At 33.9% G+C, this 23,856-nt stretch overlaps 2 protein-coding genes across 3 annotated transcripts; both read right to left on the reverse strand.

The window, feature by feature from the left end:
* Nucleotides 1-6,413: 6,413 nt before the first annotated feature.
* Nucleotides 6,414-12,173, reverse strand: LOC107194761 (glucocorticoid-induced transcript 1 protein-like). 2 transcript variants are annotated; one of them, XM_015584452.1, is made up of 9 exons: nucleotides 11,614-12,173; nucleotides 10,460-10,620; nucleotides 9,762-9,859; nucleotides 9,459-9,601; nucleotides 9,204-9,370; nucleotides 8,985-9,114; nucleotides 8,563-8,643; nucleotides 7,805-7,940; nucleotides 6,414-7,299 (listed from the first exon to the last, which is right to left on the reverse strand). In XM_015584452.1, the coding sequence occupies exons 1-9, from the start codon at nucleotides 11,852-11,854 to the stop codon at nucleotides 7,119-7,121; spliced, it is 1,338 nt and encodes a 445-aa protein (XP_015439938.1). In that variant the 5' UTR covers nucleotides 11,855-12,173; the 3' UTR covers nucleotides 6,414-7,118. The 2 variants fall into 2 exon arrangements, with proteins under 2 accessions (XP_015439938.1, XP_015439939.1); XM_015584453.1 differs by lacking the exon at nucleotides 8,563-8,643.
* A 3,669-nt stretch (nucleotides 12,174-15,842) lies between these two features.
* On the reverse strand, nucleotides 15,843-19,467 carry LOC107194885 (tripartite motif-containing protein 2-like). Its single transcript, XM_015584596.1, has 11 exons — nucleotides 19,289-19,467; nucleotides 18,586-18,748; nucleotides 18,343-18,516; nucleotides 18,042-18,245; nucleotides 17,729-17,977; nucleotides 17,450-17,636; nucleotides 16,866-17,302; nucleotides 16,596-16,778; nucleotides 16,397-16,504; nucleotides 16,172-16,310; nucleotides 15,843-16,081 (listed from the first exon to the last, which is right to left on the reverse strand). The coding sequence occupies exons 1-11, from the start codon at nucleotides 19,312-19,314 to the stop codon at nucleotides 15,843-15,845; spliced, it is 2,109 nt and encodes a 702-aa protein (XP_015440082.1). The 5' UTR covers nucleotides 19,315-19,467.
* Between the last annotated feature and the right edge of the window lie 4,389 nt (nucleotides 19,468-23,856).

Here is a 23,856-nt window from a genome sequence, read left to right on the forward strand (position 1 = left end):
TTATTAATGTTTTTATAGACAATTTGTACATACATGGAGTCTTTTTAATTTAATGTTTAAAATACTTGTGTTGTTCGATATATATACGGATTGTTACACAGTGTCATGTAACTGGTGGTACAACTGGGTAGGGGGTGATTCTACGAGAAAGAAAAAGTCGAAAATATACAATAAAATTTATTCACTTGAGACTCCGAAAAAATTGTATTGTATATTTACGACTTATTTTTTCTTCACCAGTTACATGACACCCTGTATATACGTATATATGTATTGTTGACTATTGAAGAAATGAGCATATGCCTGTGTGTATACAACCATAATTAAACATACATCCACACATATGCTGTTTATATACGATAATCTGTACAAAACATTCATATGTAGTAAAAATAATTAAAAGTTACTTTTTTTTTTACAAAAATATGTATTATTTTTTATGAATGTCTATATAAATATGTATAATATCGTTTAAAAGTTATAATTCATGCTCAAAGAGAACTCTAATTCTACCTCCAATCTTTCAATCAGTTAAAAAAATATATTTCTCATATGTTATATAAATTTGTTATATATAATACTAAATAGTTTATAATGGACATGAAAAAATATTTTTTTAATGTAGTTCGTAAAATAAAGAAATATGATGAATTGAAATTCATCTGAGAGATGATTGATTAATATAAAAATAAACATAAGGAGATTAAATAGCTGTAGACAGTGAAACAGAATGCAAAGGATGAAGTATTACATGCTGTTACCATTAAATTGTACAGTATCGTGTTAAATCTCATTTTTTAAAAATTTTATTCATGTAAGGCGCCTTAACAGTAATATAAAAAGGTACACTTTTTCATTTATACTTTATGATAAAAATAAAAGTGCATATTGTTATTGGAACAAGTACATACAGTATTATGCTGGTAAATAATACAACTAATCGCATATAAGATTCACAGGTTTAACAAGTTTGCATAGGAGTCTCACTATGGAGAGGTAAGATAAGAGAGAATTCTCCAATGAACCAATTTGTCAAAGAACGAATTTCGCGCGTGAATCGTTGCCCCTCGAGCGTGACGCTTGTCAAACAATAAACATACACGTTCCAACAAGAAATTTCAATCGTAATTTGAATCGATTATTTGTACTGACCAATAGACACATACAGACTGCGTGGTTTTTACCTTTCCATATTGAGATATAAAAGTTTCTTGTAATAGCAAAGTTTATCGAGTCATTAATATAATAATCATTAATACCTTGACCGCCGAGTTGTGTGGAACCGTAATGCATTTTTCTGTTACAAAGGAACCAACGGTATTTATTGTTATTATAGGTGTGTTCGACGATGGCGCGATACGAACTTCACTTTGTTGCTCACTTGTGCAACAAAGTAGAGACAAATCTCGGTAGACCGATATTTGTCGGATACAGGAAGTGCTGGGTACACGATCGGTTCGAACATGTATATGTATATGATGGAAAATTCAAATGAGTTTGAACAGTGTTCGAATCCAGAGAAGCTTCAAACTCTGACCAAAATTCGAATTCTTACAGGGATTTGAATTGTCGTCAAAGTTCTAATGCTTGAAAATATTTAAACACAAGAGTCCCAAACTCTGTAAGAGCTCGCAGATTCTTTTAATTCCGAACATTGTTCGACCTAATTCGGACTTTTTGTCATACTTATACAGGGTGCCAGAGAACTGGTTGTACAAATCGAGAGTGGGTGATTCTATTTAAAAAATAAATAAATTGGAAGTGTAGAAAAAAATTTGTTTATGCAAGGCTTCGCTTTCAATAAAAGAAATCTTGAAATTTCTAGCATCATTGAGATTGTGAGTCTGATCATTACTAATTATTTGCACTTGTATCGTTGTTTATAAACATTAATAGTGGTACGATATTATCTGTTTTCCACAATAATTTTATATAAAATGATAGTTAAGAGGTGATATCAATGGAAAACAAATGTTTATTACAAATTGTAACAGCGAATAATAGACATAATATCTGCCGTATTCGAAAGCAGGTGTATACCCATACATTTTGGAAATTGATTTTTAGAAAAAAGAAGCACCTCATAAAAGAAGGTGTTATTTAACATTTTCGACATACTTTGAAATATAGAACCACTTTCTTTTCAATCGTACTATCAGATTGGTGACATTCTGCATGTTCGAACCTAATTTTTCGCGGATCCATCACTAGTTACAGAGTTGAAGTCGCTTACGTTTAATTCGATACGGGCGTATCGAAATAAGTAAGACTGCGTGGCAATCAATGTATTAATTGTAATTACATACGTTTTAAACGAATCTATGGAATCTATTGTTATTAGCGCGTCGCAATCGTAGCATCATAATCATAGTAAGTTGTGTAACGTAACGATACGCGTTTACATTACTTATAAAATCGATTACAAATCAGACACATTCATTTCCAAATACGTTATCGTACAATGTAATAGAGTTTGTTTTACGAGAGGGCGAGAAAATAATCGAACGAATCCGTTAAAGTACGTCGTTTAATTGTTTTGTTATAGCGAATCGATAGAGATGGAAAGCGATTAATACAAAAACGTTTAACAGAAACGTAAATGAAAAAAAAAAGAAAGAAAGAAGCGGTAAGGAGAAACAGAGAAGTTTGAGATTAAAAGTATTTAAAAAATATCTCTAAATATACGAACCATTAAAACAATTGTGTATCAAATATAAATAACGTATAATAGTGATAAAATACTCGAAAATAAGGCAATAATATTCGTGTACATACTAAATCTTATATTTTAGTTTGCCTTTATATTTTGAAATTCGATAATGCACGAAAAATACAATGTATAAACTTATCACTTAAAGAGAGTATTTTTATTCCGCAGAAAAATATGAGTTAATCTATACACATGTTACGTTTCATGAAAATTCACTGGACTGATGTGAATGAAATCTCGACCGTGTGAAATTAAAATATTTTACAATACTGATATGCGCGGCGTTTACTCAAACAGAGAATAATAAACAATATATCCCTTTAAAATGCATCGATACCTCGATTTACGATTCACGGAGATGCGTGCGACATTCTCTAACATTTAAATTCAATATTGATATCGTCGGAATAAGATGGAAATTTAAGAGAACGATAAAAAAAGGATTTAAAATTACATATAATAAAAAACAGAGGAAAATATAAGTTCGACATTTATAAAATTTCAATCCAAAAAGGTAACAAAATTTTTGCAATTTCGATATTAAAATTCTTAAATTAATATGCATGTATAAAAAAAGGGAAGTTAACGTTTTACTATGATTTTGATAATTCCATTGTGCCGTTCAGAAAAAGGAGTCTAATCTCAGTTGACTATGGACAGGCCATTGGATTCATGGTAATATCTTTTTTTATACACATTTTTAAAAGTTCCCATTGATCCACAAGTTTTCTTCTCCTTTCGTTCAACGAACTTTCGCGAGACGCACCAAGAAGTACAGAATTCGTTAGCCTTAGTCACTACGTTCCGTACAAAGGTTTCATCGTTAAACGGCTTTAAATTATTATTTACATTTACTAGCTCTCGTCGCTGACTAATTTTGATTTAGCCCTAGGACAGATTCAAGAGTCGATAGATCCTTAATATATTATTTAAGTTATTGATTTTCGATGTACCGTTGCAATCTGCTAACACTGTTTTCGATGATTATACACTGTAAGATATTCTGAATAGATTAACAAATAGTTCATTAATCAAGGAATTCACATTGTAAACTTCCAAAGAAGCATCTATAAGAAAATTGTTTTTACATCAATATGCGAAATTATACATTAAAAAGTGTAAGACAATTAAATTTTAAGAATATAGAATCCTTAAGTGTTCAATTTAATCAAATACATATTTGCAAATTTATATAAATATATACAGATAAATATAATTTATATCGAATTATTGCACACAATAAAAAAGGTTTTGTATCTCGACGCGCTTATAATAAAAAAAAAACAATAAATAATATTTCATATATTTATTATAAAAACAATTAGATAAAAACTGTATTTAACTTCACCAAATATATAAAAATTTGTTTTCATTCTCTTTATATCTAACTTTTACTATACAACGTACATGTTTTATGCACTTAAAAAAAAACTCATTTGCAAAATTATGTGCAACTTATAAATTACAGTGTATGTTCAACAATTATTGTTCTTCGGTTGTTAAGTGCGAAACTACAACGATACGTCAGTGCACAGTCCTAGGGATAAATGAACTCGTAATTGACATAATCATTTTGCCATTCTGAAGCCTGCTCAGATTTTAGATATGTAGAAAGAATGTACCGAACAGTAGTCACATAAGGATCGTTTAGTTAACGAATCATAAAGGGTACTCCCTATATCGTTTCATAGGTAATATAACCGGAGAGAAATATTTGAGCCTAATTCCCCTTTCGCTTTAAATTTAGATATATCCAAATAACAGGTAATCTTTAGTGTTAGCAGTCTTGACACACATTCCTCTGTTCATGAGAATTGACAACAAAAGCTAACGATTAATGATAACACATTATGCAAGTACATGAAGGTTAAAAAGTGGAGCCTTATGAGTGTAGTAAAAAATAATAAGGCTAGCCTTTTCTCTAAAGTAATTTCCTCCTCTGCTTATTAGTAAAAGTATGAAACGTTTTTTTCTTTATTCACTATGATTAATACAATGTGTTTACGTTAAAACATTCTTTTTTTTTCTTGTTCTTCTCCGTTGAAGTGAAAATATGCCAACAGATGAAATACGCGATAGATAAGTTTCTCTTCTTTTACTCGTTTCTTTTGGAGCGTTTGTAAACTCGATCGTTTACATTCACATATATCCTTACAGCAACGGGATAATGTCATTTAGGTCCATAGCGAAAATAAATAAAAGAAAATCTTCTTAAGCTAGTAGATAGCAGATTAGTTTTGTATTGTATACTTGTTAACTAGCCAGTGCATTTTTGTATATATCCTGACTCTCTGATTAACCTTCCTGTCTATTAGCACACTCTGCCACGCATTCTAAGGCATGAACTTCCTAGTGAGCTGGATAAAAGAGAGCATAGACCAGTGTGCCAGGTACTTTATGTGTTAACATTTTTTTGTTTCCTTCTTCACTGTTGTAGCTAGATACATTATAATATTAGAAAGTATATTACTATTGTATTTAAAAAACTGTTCTTCCCTGCTCTCGATCTTATATTTTATTCAAGATCCTTATTCCACAGACCGTAACTATATAAAATCGTTTGCAAAAACGTTCTGTATTAGAAAGCAAAAAAAAAAAAAGAAATCGAACTTCTTGAGTGTCTATGCTGCATATACTAAATAATAAGTTAACCCATCACACGAATAACTCCCGATCATTTTTTACACAGAGTACAGTAGTTCATATCAAAATATTTCTCACAATATTTGATATTCCTTTGATTATTCTTATGATAAAGATGAAAATTAAAAAAAATCGCTGCTAATTACGAAATTTAATAGAATAAAATCGTTCTGCAGGTCGCACACGTTAAAAATATATGATTTAAAATGCTATAGCGTATGTTGGAGTAATTAAATTAGTTCCTAAGTTCCTTCCTTCGAAGTCCATTACACTCATACAAAATCTTTTATCTCGGTAGTACGACGAGCTTCACTGTTATTCGTGGATGGTTTAATCAGGATTCTGATATTACAACACATGCACACAGTCATTTGTATAGAACGCAGATTATAAACCTTCTTTTTTTTCTCTACGATCCGCGCTTATACAAATACCTACAGTCACACCAATAATGTGCCTAGTTAGGGAGCCATTTGTATGCACATCTGATACCACACTGGCTTAAAGCACATATCGTCACATGTCACCCCGATCAACGTTTAATCTTACCACTCTCCATATTATTACTCATTAATTACCACCTTGTATCGTTAGGTTCACTCTATCATACATCCGTCAACCTGTCATTACATGCTGTATTGGTTGTACATATTCAGATAGTAAACTAACATAATACAAGTTAAACCAAAAATTTTGTAGCCCTATGGTAATCTATAAAGTTAATAATCAATAAAATATACTCTTGCGATTAACTTAAGTTTCATAAGTTTCTTTATGACACTGAACACTATAGTTGAACAAAGTGTTTTTACTGTTGAAAGTAGAAACCTTACCATCTAAAAAATTACTATAAAAAGAAGCTATGCAAAGAGTGTACATTTGCACACGTAATACAAAATAAAACCTATCGTGACAATTTATCTTACATATGCGACATTAAAAAAAAGAAAAATGAAAGGGTAAAGAATGTGTGTGTGTACGTGTATAAAACTAGTGAACATATATCTAATATAAAAAAACGAAATAATGTACCATAGGGATACATATTTTCGAGCTCCTCATATAATAATTTTGAATATATTCTCAGCGTACGAATAATAATACAAAACAATACAAAATTCTAACAAGAGTTTGTTTCCTTTCTTTCGTCTCACTATGCAAATCGAATCGTTCGAAAGTGATAAAGATCTAATGAGAACATTATAGAGGGGTACTAATGTACATATGTAAATCCAGGCACATGTACCCATTTTGTATCCGTATAATTTTGCCTTTCCCAACAATCAAATTTAATACTTTTCGACATTTTGAATATTTGTCCCTGTATACAAAACTAAAGTCGTTTAGCACGTTTTAGCACTAAATTTAGAATACACAATTTTCTTAGTCTTTTTCCCTGTAGAACACAATGTTTATTCCTAAATGTCGTTTTTCTTTTCCCTTTAGTTATCACAAATTATTGTTCCTCGTATTTTTTTTTTTTTTTATTATTGTTTCGAACGTTTTTAACGGAGCTCTCAAATGCCATTCAATATTTCGTATCGATGCAATTAGAACTTTTTTTAGTTACACAATCACGATGCCCGAAAGTTGGGGTGTCGCACTGGAAACAGGCTGCTTTTCGGTAACTTCTTTTTTTTTTGTTGGTGTATGCTTTCGTCTCAAAGTAAACCACTTTCTACCCATCGAGGTCGTTAAAAAAAAATATATATATATATGTACCAATGGGGTTTATAAACATTACTCCATAAGGTAAAGAACAGGACTATGGATTTGGAGGAGGTGTAGTTGGTGTTGTATGCGAAGAGGGTGACGCACTTGCAACCATCGTTGGACTGGCTGGCTGTTGTAATGGCAGGAACGCTGATCCCAAGCTAGGTTTTAACTGGAATGCTACACACGGCTTTGGGCAATAGTCTAGTTTGCTCAAGTCTATCATGGGTCGCCTATACATAGAAATATAATTGCTTCAGTGACACTGAAGTACGTGTGCAAAAATTTATATCATATTTCAAGATCGTAATCACGGACAAGCCTACGAGGAATGCTTGTTCATAATTTGAATTTCAATGAATTTACGTATTCTTTTTAGCTAAAAATACAGACATTATACGCGTGTGCTTGACACGTTTTGTGAAAAATTGCTTTTCAGGAATGGACAAAGCACAGAATACATTATTACACGATTTACGTTAAGATTACCTACGAATACATTAACCCTCGCACACCGATTGCTCGAGCAATTTTTTAATCTATAGTAAAAGTTCCAGTATATTTACCATAGGAAAAGGTTATGTATTCAATTTTGAATGTATTATAGTTGTGAAATGGTTTTCTCAAATGATATTAAGGAAGATACAGTGATAGATAGTTGACTGTCGCAACAGACAGATCAAAATTAAACCAGCATTCAGTGTGCGCAAGTTAAAAGAAACACACATAGTAAATTACCTGACATCCTCTACAAATTTGAGATTGACTTTCTCACAGCCATCAGGTGGTTCTCTTGCTAGGAACCTGTTAATATGAGGAGAGGTACCGAGACGTCCTTCTCTATCTTGTTCAGGGGTTGAACCACGACTTCCACCTTAAAGATAAATTGCAATCATTAAATTAGTAACAATAATATAAATAATGTACAAACATACAATTCACATTACTTAAAAAAAAAATATCATGAGCTCATGCTAACAACATAAACCATTCAATGCACTTGTAAATATACAATTTGTACGAAATAAACTCTACACACAGAAATTAGACTCCATTCCACTTTGCTAATAATATAAACAGGTAAAAATAAATTTCAATTTAATATTATAATGTATCCTGAACATTTAGTTCAGCATTTAATATTCTATAATAAGATAGAATAACTTGTAGTCAATGCAATACACTACAATTATTTGTGTAAAACCAGGAAATAATTGTAGTCGTGTTATTGACAGTACTTAATGCTTTCACCCGCTGTAAAACGTATTGATTGTTTATATTTGAAGACAAAACAATTCATGCACATACTTCAGAATTAAATGTATATTAAAGAAATAGAGAAAAATTCATAAACAGACATGTATCTTCTGATTGACTATTCGGATTTCTAATAGCATTCAGAGAAAAAAATAAACAAGGACAAACAAATTAGACTATGGGATTTTCATACAAAAAAAAAAAAAAAGAAAGGAACTTTTCTGCAAATGTGCGCCAACCTTGTAAGAGATCGCTAGGCGGACGGGAGGCATCCATAAGGCCAGGAATCAGCGGAGACTCAGAATTCCTAGATGGAGGGCCTGTCTCAACAGGCACACACCATAGTTAGTCTGTTATTTTCAATATTTCTAATAACCAGAAATACTTCACACACATATATACATATACTCCCCATTATAATATCCATGTAACATTTTATATATATATATATATATTCACCAAAGTTACGTTGTTATGAATACAAACAACAAGCATCGGGTATCGTTTTGACATTTTATGAAAGTGAATGTTACGATTAGAAAACTTACATAACTTCATCACGAAATTTCCACAGGTATATGTAGTGCGAAAATATTGGTAACTACATCATGTGTCGAAATATTCTTAAATAACACAACGAAACAAATGATGTTGAAATTACCTGAAGAATACGAACTGGAGGGAAGGTCTGTAGCTGGTGTTTGTGTGTTAACGCTGCGAGTAGCCCTCAGTAAGTCTGCTAATGGTGCACGATGTCCTTCTGGCGTAATTTGTTCACGGTATCGTGCATACTTGAAACACAAACATTTATACAGAAATCAACTTTTGAAATTATATCGGACTTTCTATTCAGTTTTTTAACATTACATATACTACTGACTTTGTCTTCCACTGGATGATCAGGATCACTAGGGTTAGTTGCAGATTTGAGAACGAGTCCTTCAATTTCTTGGTTTAATCCTTCAATAGAAGAACGCATTGGAGGCCTCATTGGTTTCATGGGGATGTTCATGGGGCTTGCCTTTGTACTCAAACTAAATTGGTTGTCTAACAGAACAATAAATATAATACGTACATCGAGTTTTGTAAAAAGAGATACTTTCTGTATAATATTGAGCACAGCAAACAAACTTACGTATTGATGTTTGTGAAGCAATACTTGGTAAAAGTACTGTGTGATCTGCAGGAAAGGCTGGTGGTGGTCCACCAGGCATTATAAGTCCAAATGCAGCCGTGCGCTCTCTACTGCTAGTGCCTTCCTTACTTGTACGCTGTAACCTGTATTAAATTTTTTTTAAGTAAACTAACCTTCGGGACACATTTCAATATTTTTTTTGGACAGTCACAAAAGATGATATACTGCTACTTTATAAAAGTGAAATATATATCTCAACTTGTTAATATCACTTTAAAATAGAACTGAAGAATTTCTACATACCGATGCCTAAAATACTTTTCCAATTTCTCATCTGTGGTTGTCTGTTCTGTAGGGTGTCGAGTGTGTAATTTCCTTGGTTCGTTGGACCATTCTTCTGTCTGCACATGAAAATATTACATTACAGTATCTATTTCAGAAAATTGGTCACTGAAAATTAGAATATTTAAACGTTTGGCTGCAGACATCATTTGATTGAGCAGTGCCAAATTTGTGACAGAATACAACGTGGTATTCGCGATCTTTTTATTTATGTAAATATGATTGGTATTTTCATATTATTTTGTTAGAAAAATGTATAATATATATTTATATAAAAAATTGAATAAAATTGAATGCTTTTTCTGAAAAAAAAAATTGACTACCGACTGTGCAAACGTACAAAACGACGAAAAGAAAGTAAATTTTGTGTTATTCAAGAACATAAATTCTAATTTTAAAATGTGATAAAACATTTATTACATTTATTATTTACACAACATATTATATACACGCGACTTCATCTTCTTGACTTCGTGCCTATAATTGAATCGACAAGTAGCGATAATGCATTTGTCGCAGCGTGATTGTGCTCGTCGCTGCTTTAAATGGAATAAGCGAGGAGCGCGATCGGAGTTGTCGCAATTTTAGTGAAATAAGCAAGGAACATGATCACACTCATCTGCAGTCAAACGATTAAGCATAAAAGTGACATGACATACCTGTGTAGATTTGTCAACCAAAAGAAGACTCTGATGAATGTAATATGGATCACGGGGCCATTGTCCTTTTAAGTAGATAGTATCCAACGATGCTGTCCTCCGAATATTTTGGTTTCCACTTAAACTTTCGCTGCATCTTCCACTTAATGTTTTTGATTTTGCTGCAGATAACAGACAATTCAAATGAAAATTTGGCACTCTTTTAGGAAACAGTACGTGTAGTGATAATAATTGTAGTATTGCTTTGTATTATTGTGTAAAAAGAAAACCAGAACCGGGCTATCAAAAATGTATTCGGTTACTGGATGAAATAAACATATGAATAAAATTAAAACAAAAGTATAATGAAAGGACGAGAGAGGATATCATAGATTTTGTAGTTATTTCTTATGGAACCGAGCTAACAAGGAATGTTCGGTTACCGAATTGCAGAATTCTGAAGATAACAGATAATAAAAGCAAAATATTGTTCATTTACAAAATACTTTTGCACATTAATATTTCACATATAACTTGATTTCAATGACAGATTTGCTTATTAGAACGTTAAAAATATATTGCACAATTTATATGTTTCAGACATTTAAACTTTAATGTGCTTGTGATGAAACTTGTACTCACATAAAGAAGAGAATAATATATAACATACTAATAGCTTAAAATACACAAAACATCTCATTAATAATGTATCTCACTTACAGTAACTATAATGTTTATATTGGACAGTATACACGGTATATACCTTACATTTACCACTGACAAATGACATGTAACCACAAACGAATCACGTTAAACTTTCGAAAATACCATTCCACGCGTTGACAAATAACAAGAATGACAATAGTACAATTGCAAACGAACGACAAGGTGTGAGATTCACGCAAATCGTACAGTTAAACATTCGGACGTCGGTACACATCGATGTTTGGGGAAAAGAAACGAATGACGGGGCTGGAAAGGGGAAGATATCTGTTCGTAATCGAGAATTCGAACGAACAGTTCGGAAAACGTAAAATGACAGACACAACAAAGAAGCTGATCGAAAGATAACAGTGTATGGAGTGAGTACGGGGACATGTACAGGACATGTAAACGACATGTACACTGAGGAAGCGAGAGGAGGTGGGGGTGGGGGACCTAGAGGCAGTAAATACCTTTGTAAGAGAGAGAGCCGGGGCTTCGTTGTCCCGAGGAAGAGGTCTCCGGCGAGATGCGGGCCCGCCACGCACTCGCATTCGTCGGCGATACGGTAGGACTGTTGCTGTTACTTTTCCTGAGACTGCTGCCCTGCCGGCCTTGTCGTAATAACGAGCTTACAGGCAGAGTCGCGCGCATTGGGCCTTGCTTCGATGTCGAGCAAGGCGAGGACTTTCGCATCCGCTGTGATCCCGACATTTTGTCATATAGACAGATGCCACTTGGGGCTTCGAGATGCTCGTGTGTTTGGTACACTGTATCGTGTATGTTGTACTGAGAACGGGGCGCCGCGGGCACCGTTCAGGGCACGAGGCCTCCGAGCACCCGCGACTTTGTCGTGCACACGCGCCGACAGTACCGATAGTGCCGACACCGAGGTGACAGATTTCGAATCGTTTATAATGCTCGCCTTCCCGGTGGCGGGCGAGATCCCGTGAACGGTAACAGGGACGACGACGGCGGTGGCGCGACGAATTCACCAACAACGACGAGAACTGTGGCAGCGGCGGCGCGACGACAATGCCCTACGCGTCTTGTCATTTGCAATGTTCTGCTGCTCGCTCGGCACGCACGTCACGTGATCGCCCGTCCCGGCTGGTCATTGGTGCAACGCTAGCCCGTGAAGCGTCGTACTACGCTCACCCGTGGGGGCCGCGTTCCATTCACTACCACCGTAGCACCGTAGCTAGCGTCCTATTCCCCTCTCACTTTCTCGTTCTTTGATCCTCTCTCTTTTCTTCGCGCTTGTGCAGTGACACTCAAATTCACCCTTTGCGGATCACTTCGGTGCCTTCGACACGAAAATCTTGTTTATCGCTTCGTTCCTTGTTTTTTTACGAGTCACCGCGCCTTCATACGATCCTCGTTCAATCGCTCGCTTGTACCGAAAACCACGCGAGTTTGCTACGAACTCCCTGTTCTCCACGGAATCGTGTTTTAATCGAAAGTATGTTTTGGTATACGTGTACTCGACACTCGGTGCGCAACTCTGCTTATATACACCTGGCACGACACACGTACAGACCAGTATGTAGTATGTAGCGTCTTACGTTTCACGTTATGTACGTAATGGAGGAGCACAAGCCGATGAATAGCGTGCGTGAATAACTTTCGTGTACGGGGGCCGTACTAGCACAGGCGTAGTATCCGAGCTTACGTTTTTCAGCCACGGCGCGTGCACGCTACGCTCATTCGATACTCTCGCTGGGAGAAATCTCGAATACATAATCGGTTGATTCGCTGCAAATCGAGTCAATATTACGCGCGAGCTTGATCTCGATAGTATTGACACTACAGCATTTTGTATGGATATTGTAACAGTAAAGTTAACATTTTTACCATTTTCATGGTTTTTCTATTTTATTCTGGAATGCGCAAATTTTAATATGTTCTCTTTTATACGCTAATCGTTTTTTACGAATAATTATTAGCGTATAATATAGACCAAGTTTTTAAGTAATTGAAAATAAAGAACTTCATTTATGTGAATTGAACCCGTATATTTATTTACAATTTTACATTACACCATTTAGTTAATTACAGTATTCCATTAAGTGAGTGATTTATAATAACATATGACTAGATTTAAACATAATTTATTTGATTATAATTAAAATATCGAAACTATAAGATACACTGATAGTAATATTAAATCTACGGCATTGTTAAGTTTATTTCAAAATTGAAACCAAAATGGATTCAGGAGTTTTGAATTTGTACGTTTATACCCTTAACTTAAAATTCACATATTGGAACATGTAATAATAATTTAAGAGATATTACTTGTTACTGCTAAATTAAAAATATTAAAATGAACACAATTATTTTGTGTAGTAGGTAAACTGTTTGAAATCCTGTTTAATAAAGGCACTGACATCCTCAATAATATAACTGTTATTTGTGTATAGTAGCATACATATGTAATTACATGCATCTATAATAAAATTTTGTTAAGTAATGATAAATTACTTTGTTAAACATTTTACAAGGAATGTTACACATCAGACCAAAGAAACTATTTAATGTTATGGTTCCTTATGATGTTTAAGAAATTTTATTACTACAATTTAGACTTTACTCTTATTATCAACAACAATAAACACTATAATTTATATTTAAACTTATAAGCATTATCTTTTAACTACAAATTCGTATTTCTCAGTTACTGAGAATGTTTGAACACAACTTGCAAATATATACTATATTGATATTGCAATTGTCACATCAGTCCATTGTAACTACTCCTATTTACTGATGAAGATCAAGAAGTATCTTATTATTTAATTACAAATAAGTGAATAAAGTGAACTTCCAATAACTGAGAAATCTCAAAAATGGACGCACATATAATATATCTCAAGCTACATTTATGTATGAGTAGGGTAGCAGTTGTACAACCAATAAAATGCAAATACCAGAATATACATTTTCTGAATTACTGAACATCAATTAATCAAATCACTTTTTTTTCACTAATTCAAGATTTAATGTTATTGAAGTATTTGCGATTCCTATCAAAATTTTCTGGACGTGTAAACTTCTGTTTATAATAACAATAATAATTTACACATAAATAAACATATATATTTATATTATATATCCATTTATTTTAATTTATATTTTTATACATATAAATATATATGTTCAGACTATATTTTATACAACAGATAAGAGAAATGTATATGAACAAAATATATTGTGATATCAATCTGTAATAATACTGGAAAAATATTAGCAGACATTTTAATTTTTTTTTTATTTTCTTACCTATTTACAATACACTATTTAGTCATTTTTTGCATTGTTTGATTAAAAATTATATAACTGAAAAATGCACGAATATGTACTGGAAATGCAAAATGCTTTGTATGATTATCAATATTAGAACACATATATAAATTTTATAACAAAATGTGACAGATGTAATAATTCAAACACATTAATTTCGATTGAAAGTTAGTAAAACTGATTTAGTGAAAATAATATTCAAATAGCTCTTTGTAATGTGTTCCTGAGGTCTCCATAAAAAGCATTTTCAACTAGTTCTAGGTATAAAATAAGTACAGGACAATCTTTGCAATTTTTATCATTTTAATGTCCACAAATTAAAATTTTTGCGCTTTATCTTTGAGATGTATTCAGATATCACAAAAGATATATAAAATGCAAGAATATGATGCTACATTAAATAAGCACATTTATCAATAGGAAAATAAAAGAATGTTCATAAGAACACAAAATGTTTCAGATAGAATTCCTTTGGTTGTGTAGTAAAACCATCTTTTGCAACACATATTTTTGCAAGCTTTTTTTTTAAAAAAAAAAGCATTAAGTATCACTTTTATAACAAATGTCATATTATGATTAATGTTTAAAATATTTCTTTTACAGATAATAGATGTATAGACATCTATATAAAAAATAATGACAATGTCACGTTAAGTTTTAATCGTGAAACTAGGTTTCTTTCACTTTTATAACAAAGTAATGACATTAATAAGCATAAAATAATTGATTACATCAATAGGAGCTGAGTATAGAGAGACCAGAAATTTGTTTTCTACACAGTCCATGATACATTACATAGATTTTGCAAATAACTTGGAACTTTAGGACCCAATATTTCAATTAAATTCTTATCATAAAATAAATTTCTTATATAAACTTTCTGCATCTATCTATAAAATATGTAGTCTCTGTATAACTGTTGTGACTTTCAAGTATCCGACTATGGCAATGCAAACCGTGTATTATTATAGTACATTCAGATATTAATTGGAGTAAGTAGTAACACATTAAAGAAAAAGCATCACTTTTACTGATTTTAAGTAAATAAATTAAATTATAACAGACATAATGACACAAAATACTATAAATTACATTATACTAATCAAGTCTCTTCCGTTTTAGGAGCGCGACATACGTCGCTAAGTCTAGATATAAATAAACTTATACCACTTCATATAAGTATTACACATACGTATTTATGTATATGTTGTACTTATAATATCAAATATAATCGATATCCTTTTTACACTGATAAAATTATTTTGATTGATCTAGTTTATAGTTTGTAAAAATTGCATATAAAAAAAATTGTATATAAACGTAGACATATTTAAAATTATGTGTAGGATTACAACAAAAGTGTTACGAAAGCAAGTAATTTAAGCTACAGTAACTGCTTTTACCAATATCTATATTTTTTTATACAGTCGTTTCCCAAGTCTACAACTACTAAGTGATTGTCAGGTAACACTGCAATACCTGAAGGTCGTCGTAATTTAGAACTATGTGAATCAATCTCAGTCAAAACTTTACCTCCTCCTAATTTTAATACTTGAATTATACTGCGTCCCTTATCAGTACGAGTACCAAGTATTCTACCTTCCGAATCAACAGCTAAACCTCCATAAGCGCCTTTTCCTGTAATACATTGTACATAATAAATATGTTTAGATATACATAACATTTACATGTGTAGAAGTAGTAACTTTAGTCAAGAAAAAAATTTACCTTTGCCTTCTGAATATATTTCCTCAGAAAAGTCTCCTTTAGCAGAAAATACTAGGATATGATCATCGGCAACTACAATCTCACCGTTACGTCCAACAGTAACAGCTCTAATTAATTTGAATGTGAATTTCATTCCAACCTAATAATCATTAATATATTGTTAGAACAGATGCTCTTTTTTAAGTACATTAAAGATAGATTTCGTGATTGTAAGTATTGTTCAACCTGAAACAGGAATTTGCCATCAGAGTCGAACACAAAAACATAATTTTCAGAATTGTCAGCAACAAGTATATGTCCGTAACTTCTATCTACAGCAACATCGACTGGTTCCTGAATTAAATAAAAAGGTATTTAATATGATTACAAAGTGACAAAGAAACGTTCAATTTGAAAATTATGTATTAGGATAAAATGTACTTACTCGAAATGCGTAATAAGTGAAAGATTTAATTGTATCACCCAGAGAGCTCATTTCTGTTACTTTCCGTGTTCTCCAATTAACAACAACAATACCTTGTTGAGAAACACTTATTCCTGTACAACTCCGACCTTCGAGACCTTCATTCGTTAAATGCCTTTGAAATTCTAAATCACAATTGAGTACCTAAGAATATAATATTATCTATAACGAAATTTGAATGTTTTGACGATACAGAATCTTAAAAACATTACAGCTTTAAATGTATTATACCTTTATACGGGAGTTCCCAGTATCTAAAACGTATATCATGCCATCATCGTCGACGGCAACTGCAACTGGTTGATGAAATTCCTCTTTTCCACTTCCCCGTCTTCCATATACTTTAATGGGTTCATTATGTACAGTTGCGTCGAAAAATAAAGGATAATCTTTGATAGGCCGCTCGAAAACTGACAATTTTAATACGTAACGACTCGCGACAGGAGGTCGAAACAGTACTTCGTATGTACCATTCTCTAAATCTACAATTTCAGTGTCAACACTAGAACTTTGGTTTTCTGAGTGGATAGAATCGGCTAAAGTTAATTCTGCAGTGATAAGATCTCCTCCAACGTTTCTAGGATGTCCATGATAATCAACAGTCTCTACTATGACAATCGCTTGTAACTTAACTATGGCAGGATCTTTCAACCTGGCTCTGCACAGACCTATTATAAAATTCACGCAATTCCATTAAACGTCATTTTTTGCTCTACAATTATATTATTTATAAATAATAAGGCAATAACGCTTGTATAGTGATTAATAACAATGTTAAAGCGGGTACTTTACTGTATTATCAATCCTCAGGATACCTGGCAATGTTGTACTAGAACGTACTCTTCCCAAGTTACTAAGAGCTTCCTCTAATTGAGAAAGAGCATTATTGTGATTAAATTCGAATGTAATGAAGGCATTTTCTTTAGGTTCACTGAGTGCTGACGCAGCATCAAGTTGATCTGATAAACTACCAATTCTTTGCGTGATATTCCGTACTTCGACCTTTGTAGGAAAATAAAACACAAATCCATCTACATGCATACAAGTAATAGATATACATATACAAATTTAGTACAATATTAATGGTATCATACTTGATATTGTAAACCTTCACATTCTCGTTGCACTTTATTTTTCTCAGCTTCTATAAGAGCATGTTGCTCTTCTAGAACATGTTTCTTATCTCTTGCAGCATCAGCCACTGCTGCTTGCAATTCTGAACGTCTCCTTTCAAATTTTGCAATAATTTCTGCAAATTCATTATCCACGGCATTCAAACATCTTTCTGTAGAAGCTTCCAAACGTTGTAACTCTGTGCTTACAGAATCTTGAGCCTGTGTTAACTAAAACCAAGTATACACTTGTAGAGAAGCTTTTATTCCTTAAATGAATACGACAAACTACTACCTTAGATATACACTCGTTGGCTTTATAGAGCAAAATTTCAGACATTCGTTTTATTGCAATGCTGAAGGGTATGATAGTATGTTCTGTACATCCGGGTGATGTTCCTGTGTGATTACCACCTGTACATACGGTGCAAAAGACTGTATCACATGTTTCACAGAACAAGAGTTCTTGGTTTATATGAACTGAACATTTGGGAATAACCTGCAACAACAACAAAATATATTTACATATATATATATATATATATTACATTTAGCAACACATGTATAAAAACTGTATCGGAAGCATTGTTTCAAACCTCTCGTCTTTGCCTAGACATAAGATCAAGAAGTTGATTCACAAGAAAACTAGGTGGTAAAGCAGAAACTCCACCACGTGGAATTGTTATTAATTCTCTGCAAATAGGACATCGAAAAGCACCAGTCTCACGAGTCTGAGATGCAGCAATCCTTGTTAAACAATGTAAACATACCTGTAAAAATGATTAATTTTTTATATTTAATTGTTTGATAATGTCATACTCAATGATTTTAATACTCACTGTGTGTGAGCATGGTAATAGCTTGGGGGTGTGTTCTTCACCATCATAAACGCAAAGACAGGTACCACATGTCAGAAAGCTTTCATTAAAATCCTCATAATTTATACTAACTGTCTCCACGAGCATAGAGCTCATACTGACCATCCTCTCCCCTAGCCGTGTCCTGGAAAAATGAAAATATTTTAATTTAAATCATATATTTAACCGTTCAGTGATCATATAAAAAAGTTTTAAAGGAATAAAAATATGATATGTAATTCTTATCTTAGAACATACTCCTAATATAATTTTTTTTTAATTTTATGTATTCTTCTTTTTGCATATATTACTAATTAAAATGACAATAAATTAATTAATAACATTCTTAAGAAAAATGATATATTTATTCATTAGTACATTGTGTTTTACAATCAAAAGATAAATTAAAAATTATAGAGATCAAATATTTAATTTTGCAATACTAAAACAATTAAACACTGAAATAGAACAGTCGGTACAGTAGTTTGTTTAATTATCATTTAAATAATTGTTCAATAAACATTTGATAAACATTGTTTGAATCGTAAAGGAGCAACTTGATTTAGATAGTCTGCCTTGATTTTGCGAACGTGACAAATGAACGGATCTTAACGATGACTTCTAATTATATGCATATCGTGAAGTATAAGTGTTTGTAACGATACTTATGAATTATTAAACTCACTGTATAGCCAAACGCAGTGCCTCCATAATGGATTTAGCCCTGTTGTCTTTTTTTTTCAGAAATGCATATATCCGTTACATTGTACACGTTTTATTGGGGTATCTCAGGGTATCTATACAAGCGTGGAATATACCTCGCTTCTTTCGCATAAATTTTCATCACTGAATAAGCTGTCCGACACTAACGGATTCGTCGGATAGCTTCCCCTTAAACCGCATTTCCTAATGACACGATGCCAAACCAGTAAGTAAACACACACGTCGAATTACATTGCATGTAACAACCAAAACACCCGAATTCTTGCGCACTATAGAAGCCAGGAACTTTCTACATACGATTCTTTTTTTACATTTACGATATTTCCATGCGAAATCACACGATGTATTTTCCGTTCTTGAATTTGCATCGATCACGTAGCATCAACAGAATTCTACGTTTACTTTCTATTTTTACGTGATTCGTAATCGCGTCACTTTTTTTTTTTTTAATACTTTCGTCTGGTGGAAGCCATCAAACACAAAGCATATGCCGACGGGGACTCTTTGTCTATTCGTCTTTCTTGGTACCTATTGTCCTCGGCGTGGAAATGATCATTAGGACACATCCGTGAGTTTTAAACCGGCCGCCGACGCAATTCTTGCATTGTGTTACGAATTGAACACGAAAGCGACAGACTTATTAACCGTACAAGACTGTCTCTCCATTTCACTTTCAGGATTGTTTGTCTTCGGGAATCTCGGATGTCATTTCGTACGTCTACTTCGTTTCAAGTGTCACTATCACTCGCGATACACTCGCCGATTTTCGGCCGCATCCAGTCGCTTGATACTGTAGAATTACCTCGATCCTCTGTCGCATTTTTCCAAACAAAATACAAACCTACGGATCACGACGGACCGCATCAGCTGCGGAGCGCAGCGACTCACGTTTTACAGCTGCGCACGTTCTCGCTTGCATCCGCAGCCGGCACCACTAGCAGGGACGAAACGATAGGTGTATGGTGTATGTACTATGCGGGTGCCCGCTGCTACGATTCATCCACGATACATTTCTTCTTCCACTCATAATCAGTGTATTTACGCGAACCTATTTCCGACGAACGTGTTTTCGTCCCGAGACGTTGTTCGAAACTACAATTTCGAATAATTCATTTGCGGTACTATAGTCAAAATGATTTATGATATTTATTGAGTTGATGAGGAAGTAATGTTGTTTTTAGATTGCACTAAGGAGAACAATTGCATATGAACAATTCTTAACTCTTGCAAAAACAATTAATTCTGCTAGTGAAAAGGCGCGTTTTTACAATAAGACACACAGCCGTCGTCAGAGCACAGCAGACAGTGCTCAGATTAAACTGTTTCAGGGATTAAATGTGTATGCAATACGATAAACATTGTTTTCAACCTGTCATGTTATCTAACATGAAAAAAACGTATAAATATAAGCACTTTGCATAAACAATATTTGTTGTTTTTCTAATAGAGGTAATCACTGAGTTATAAAATAATGGGGATGATTGCGGTTTTAATGATCAACATCGTTATCAATTACAGGGAATTATTGCTTGGAATCTACGACAAAGCTATCACAAAGTCGTGGAAGACATTCACGTACACCATATCAGTTTTAAAACGTTTATGCGCAAACCCGAAATTATGAATGAATGTGTATCACACTATTGAAAAGCGACGTTACTTTTCCACCATCACAATATAATGTGGTTGATGCGATAAACACATTTTTGCGAAGGGTATTGTGCATAGATAACATCGTCAAATGTAGCACTTTCAGTGTGTAACATTTTATTGGGTTGTTAGTTATATGTAATAAAAACGTAACGTTCATTCCAATATAACAAACTGGAACTACCTGTTACTACATTCAAATATTCAATTATTTACTGTATGCAAAGTATGCAACAGTTCAGATATACCGACGGGTAATACGTCCCTGGGTATTGGCGCACCGTCAAGCGTTTACCACGAGAGTGAGAAAAAGCATATCGGAGAAAACGGTGGTAAAGGAAGATAGATACAGGGGTCTGCCGAAGGGTAAGGAGACGTGCAGCACCAACGCCGGTACAAAGACGGAGAAATGCTTGGTGTACATACATATATGCTTGCGCGAGGTATACATACGGCATATAGACGGCTGAATTGTCTACTGCGCAGTCGCCCGATAAAAGGTGTAGCGCCTGATGTGTGTATGCTTTGCTTACTTGCATGCACTTGCTACTACCGGTCGCTCGGACAGCTGTATATTTCCTGTAGTCACGAATTTCATGTTTGCATCAATCCCTCGCATCTGTACGCAACACCTTGCAGTACAGAAAACCTGTTTTTTCGTCCACTATTGTTTTCCGTTACATCGATAATATTATCTTCAAGTATGTCCTTACAAGGGTGTCTATATTCTTTTCTAAAACTGCTAGCGCTTCACTATTGTTATTATAACTTTAAAGATTAATTGATAGTCAATGCAATTGATTTCTGGAATATCGATTTAATTATTTTATTTTATAAATTTTTAATTAGCTTCGTTTTAAGCACAGCACAAAGAAAAATACGGAAGGGTGTATTTATGAATTATAAAAAAATAAATATTCCCGTCGGAATTTGAACCTTTGTTAACAGTAGACAAAGATCCAAACTTTTCGATTAATGACAAAGCTGAATACTACCTCTTTGCTATAGCTGAACGACAATTAGAAATATTTAAATTTCCAAGTAATTTTTTATCACAATAGTGAAGCGTTACCAGCGAATTTTGGGGGATTTGTTTATACACATCATGCCCTACATTTTGCACTAGGTTTCATAGGAGGTATACTTCCCATGGTAGTGTCTCATTAAAAATGGTAAATAGATATCGGTAAAAATAAAAAACGAAAACACTATTTCTTAAGGAAATTCAATTGAATATAACTGTATTTATTATAGACTGTCCCCATTGTGCGCATAAATACATATATAATATATGTTTATCGCCATTTTTATCAACCCCTAAGACGCGAGTCACGTACCGCTGTGTAACCTGCGTCAGTGTTTTTGTTTTTGTACTCTTACATTACAAAAGCACGTCACATACTTACATGAATGGACAGCAGTTCATGAAGGTTCCTTTGATAAATTCAGACGATAACTTATTTTTATAGAGGAAATGTATTGACGTGATATATTATTTATGGCGCCACAAGGATTACGGGGCGTGATATGCACACTAACAAAACACCATGATCTAGCAATTGAGAGCGACAGGATCCACATATAAAACTGTTTACAACAGCATCTTCCAAGAAGTTATGTTTAAATATGGAGCATCTGATTTTCTGCCACGAATCCGAGATATCAATGCATGATAAAACATGTGTATCTTCCTTAATTGTTACGAACACCTTAAACGATGTGGAGGCGTAAAGGTGCGTGCAGCAAGGTGATCAGCTGTATTTTGTTCAATGATCGTTGCAACACTTCTAGAATGTAAACAATAGATCCGATTGGCACAAACGTATCCTTGATGCATGTCATGAACCGAAACCGTATGAGTGTCGTATCACACCCACAACAATACTGAATCCATTGTGTGTCTGTCAGTCCGTTAACCCTTGATAATGTTACGGTCGATAGATATTGCGATTTTGGTGACTGCTCCTCTCTACGCGCACGAACTTCGTGTAAAACAATGTTTCAGGTTGAATCGTCCACGAACTCCCGTTAATAACGTCCGCATATACTGATTCGTGAGACGACCGTTACACGGTTTTCAAGCCGAAAAATCGAAAAACAACGTCAGGCCGATTCGCTGTTTCTCACACTGGGACGCACAAAAGGTTTTACCACTCCTAATACAATCCCCCGTGTACAGTTTCCATCGCGCTCGTATTTCGCCCGTAAGCTGCTAGAGAGGCACTATGCCGAAAACGAGAGACAAGGACGGCGATATCGATTTCAGACGATGTGCAATAAGCTCCAGCAGGTGGCACGGCCACCGGTTCTCGTCTTTCACGGCACGCTGTTTTTCGCGCAAAATGACACGAGCAATCCAGACCGGTGAGAAATTCGCGAGACACCAGAAACAGGGGATGAAAACACACCCTCGAAACTGTCCTTGCCCGAGCGCGCATGCGTAGCCCGATTTAGGTCATGTGTTACTTGACGAATGAGTGTAGTAGTTGTGTACATCGGCAAGCTTTTTCTCCTCGTGTCGTGACAAAATTGGAATTGATTGCTTTTTTTGAATTTTCGAACAAGTTATTGCATTCGTATAGTTGTCGTTTGAAATTTCATTACGATTTCACTATTGTCGATCGATCGTAGAATATACGAGGTTTTCGAACGTTGACGTGGTCGGGGTAGCGGCGCGTATCCTTGGCCCCGATGTTGGCAATCTTTGAATAAATGCTACCAGCGATGGAGCCAGAAGGGTTTGCTTACGTGTCGTGATTTTCGCAAGATTTGAATCCTAAATAACCTTCCTTTATCTTCGTTAATTAAATTACTATATGCTAAAATTTTTTCTATTAATATTTTTGCATTATAATCTCAAAATTTCTTGTTCTTATCGAT

This window comes from Dufourea novaeangliae, unplaced genomic scaffold (assembly GCF_001272555.1).
Source record: "Dufourea novaeangliae isolate 0120121106 unplaced genomic scaffold, ASM127255v1 scaffold8, whole genome shotgun sequence".
Lineage (NCBI taxonomy): Eukaryota > Metazoa > Arthropoda > Insecta > Hymenoptera > Halictidae > Dufourea > Dufourea novaeangliae.

Excerpts from the sequence above, each read along its gene's own strand:
- LOC107194761 (XM_015584452.1), bottom strand. The coding sequence starts at position 11,854 with ATGTCGGGATCACAGCGGATGCGAAAGTCCTCGCCTTGCTCGACATCG. Across the intron at positions 9,602-9,761 it reads GAAAAGTATTTTAGGCATCG|GTTACAGCGTACAAGTAAGG; the intron begins GTATGTAGAAAT and ends AATTTAATACAG. Across the intron at positions 9,115-9,203 it reads ATCATCCAGTGGAAGACAAA|TATGCACGATACCGTGAACA; the intron begins GTCAGTAGTATA and ends TTGTGTTTCAAG.
- LOC107194885 (XM_015584596.1), bottom strand. The coding sequence starts at position 19,314 with ATGGAGGCACTGCGTTTGGCTATACA. Across the intron at positions 18,517-18,585 it reads TATTACCATGCTCACACACA|GTATGTTTACATTGTTTAAC; the intron begins GTGAGTATTAAA and ends TCATTTTTACAG. Across the intron at positions 17,637-17,728 it reads GTGAAGGTTTACAATATCAA|GTCGAAGTACGGAATATCAC; the intron begins GTATGATACCAT and ends TTTCCTACAAAG.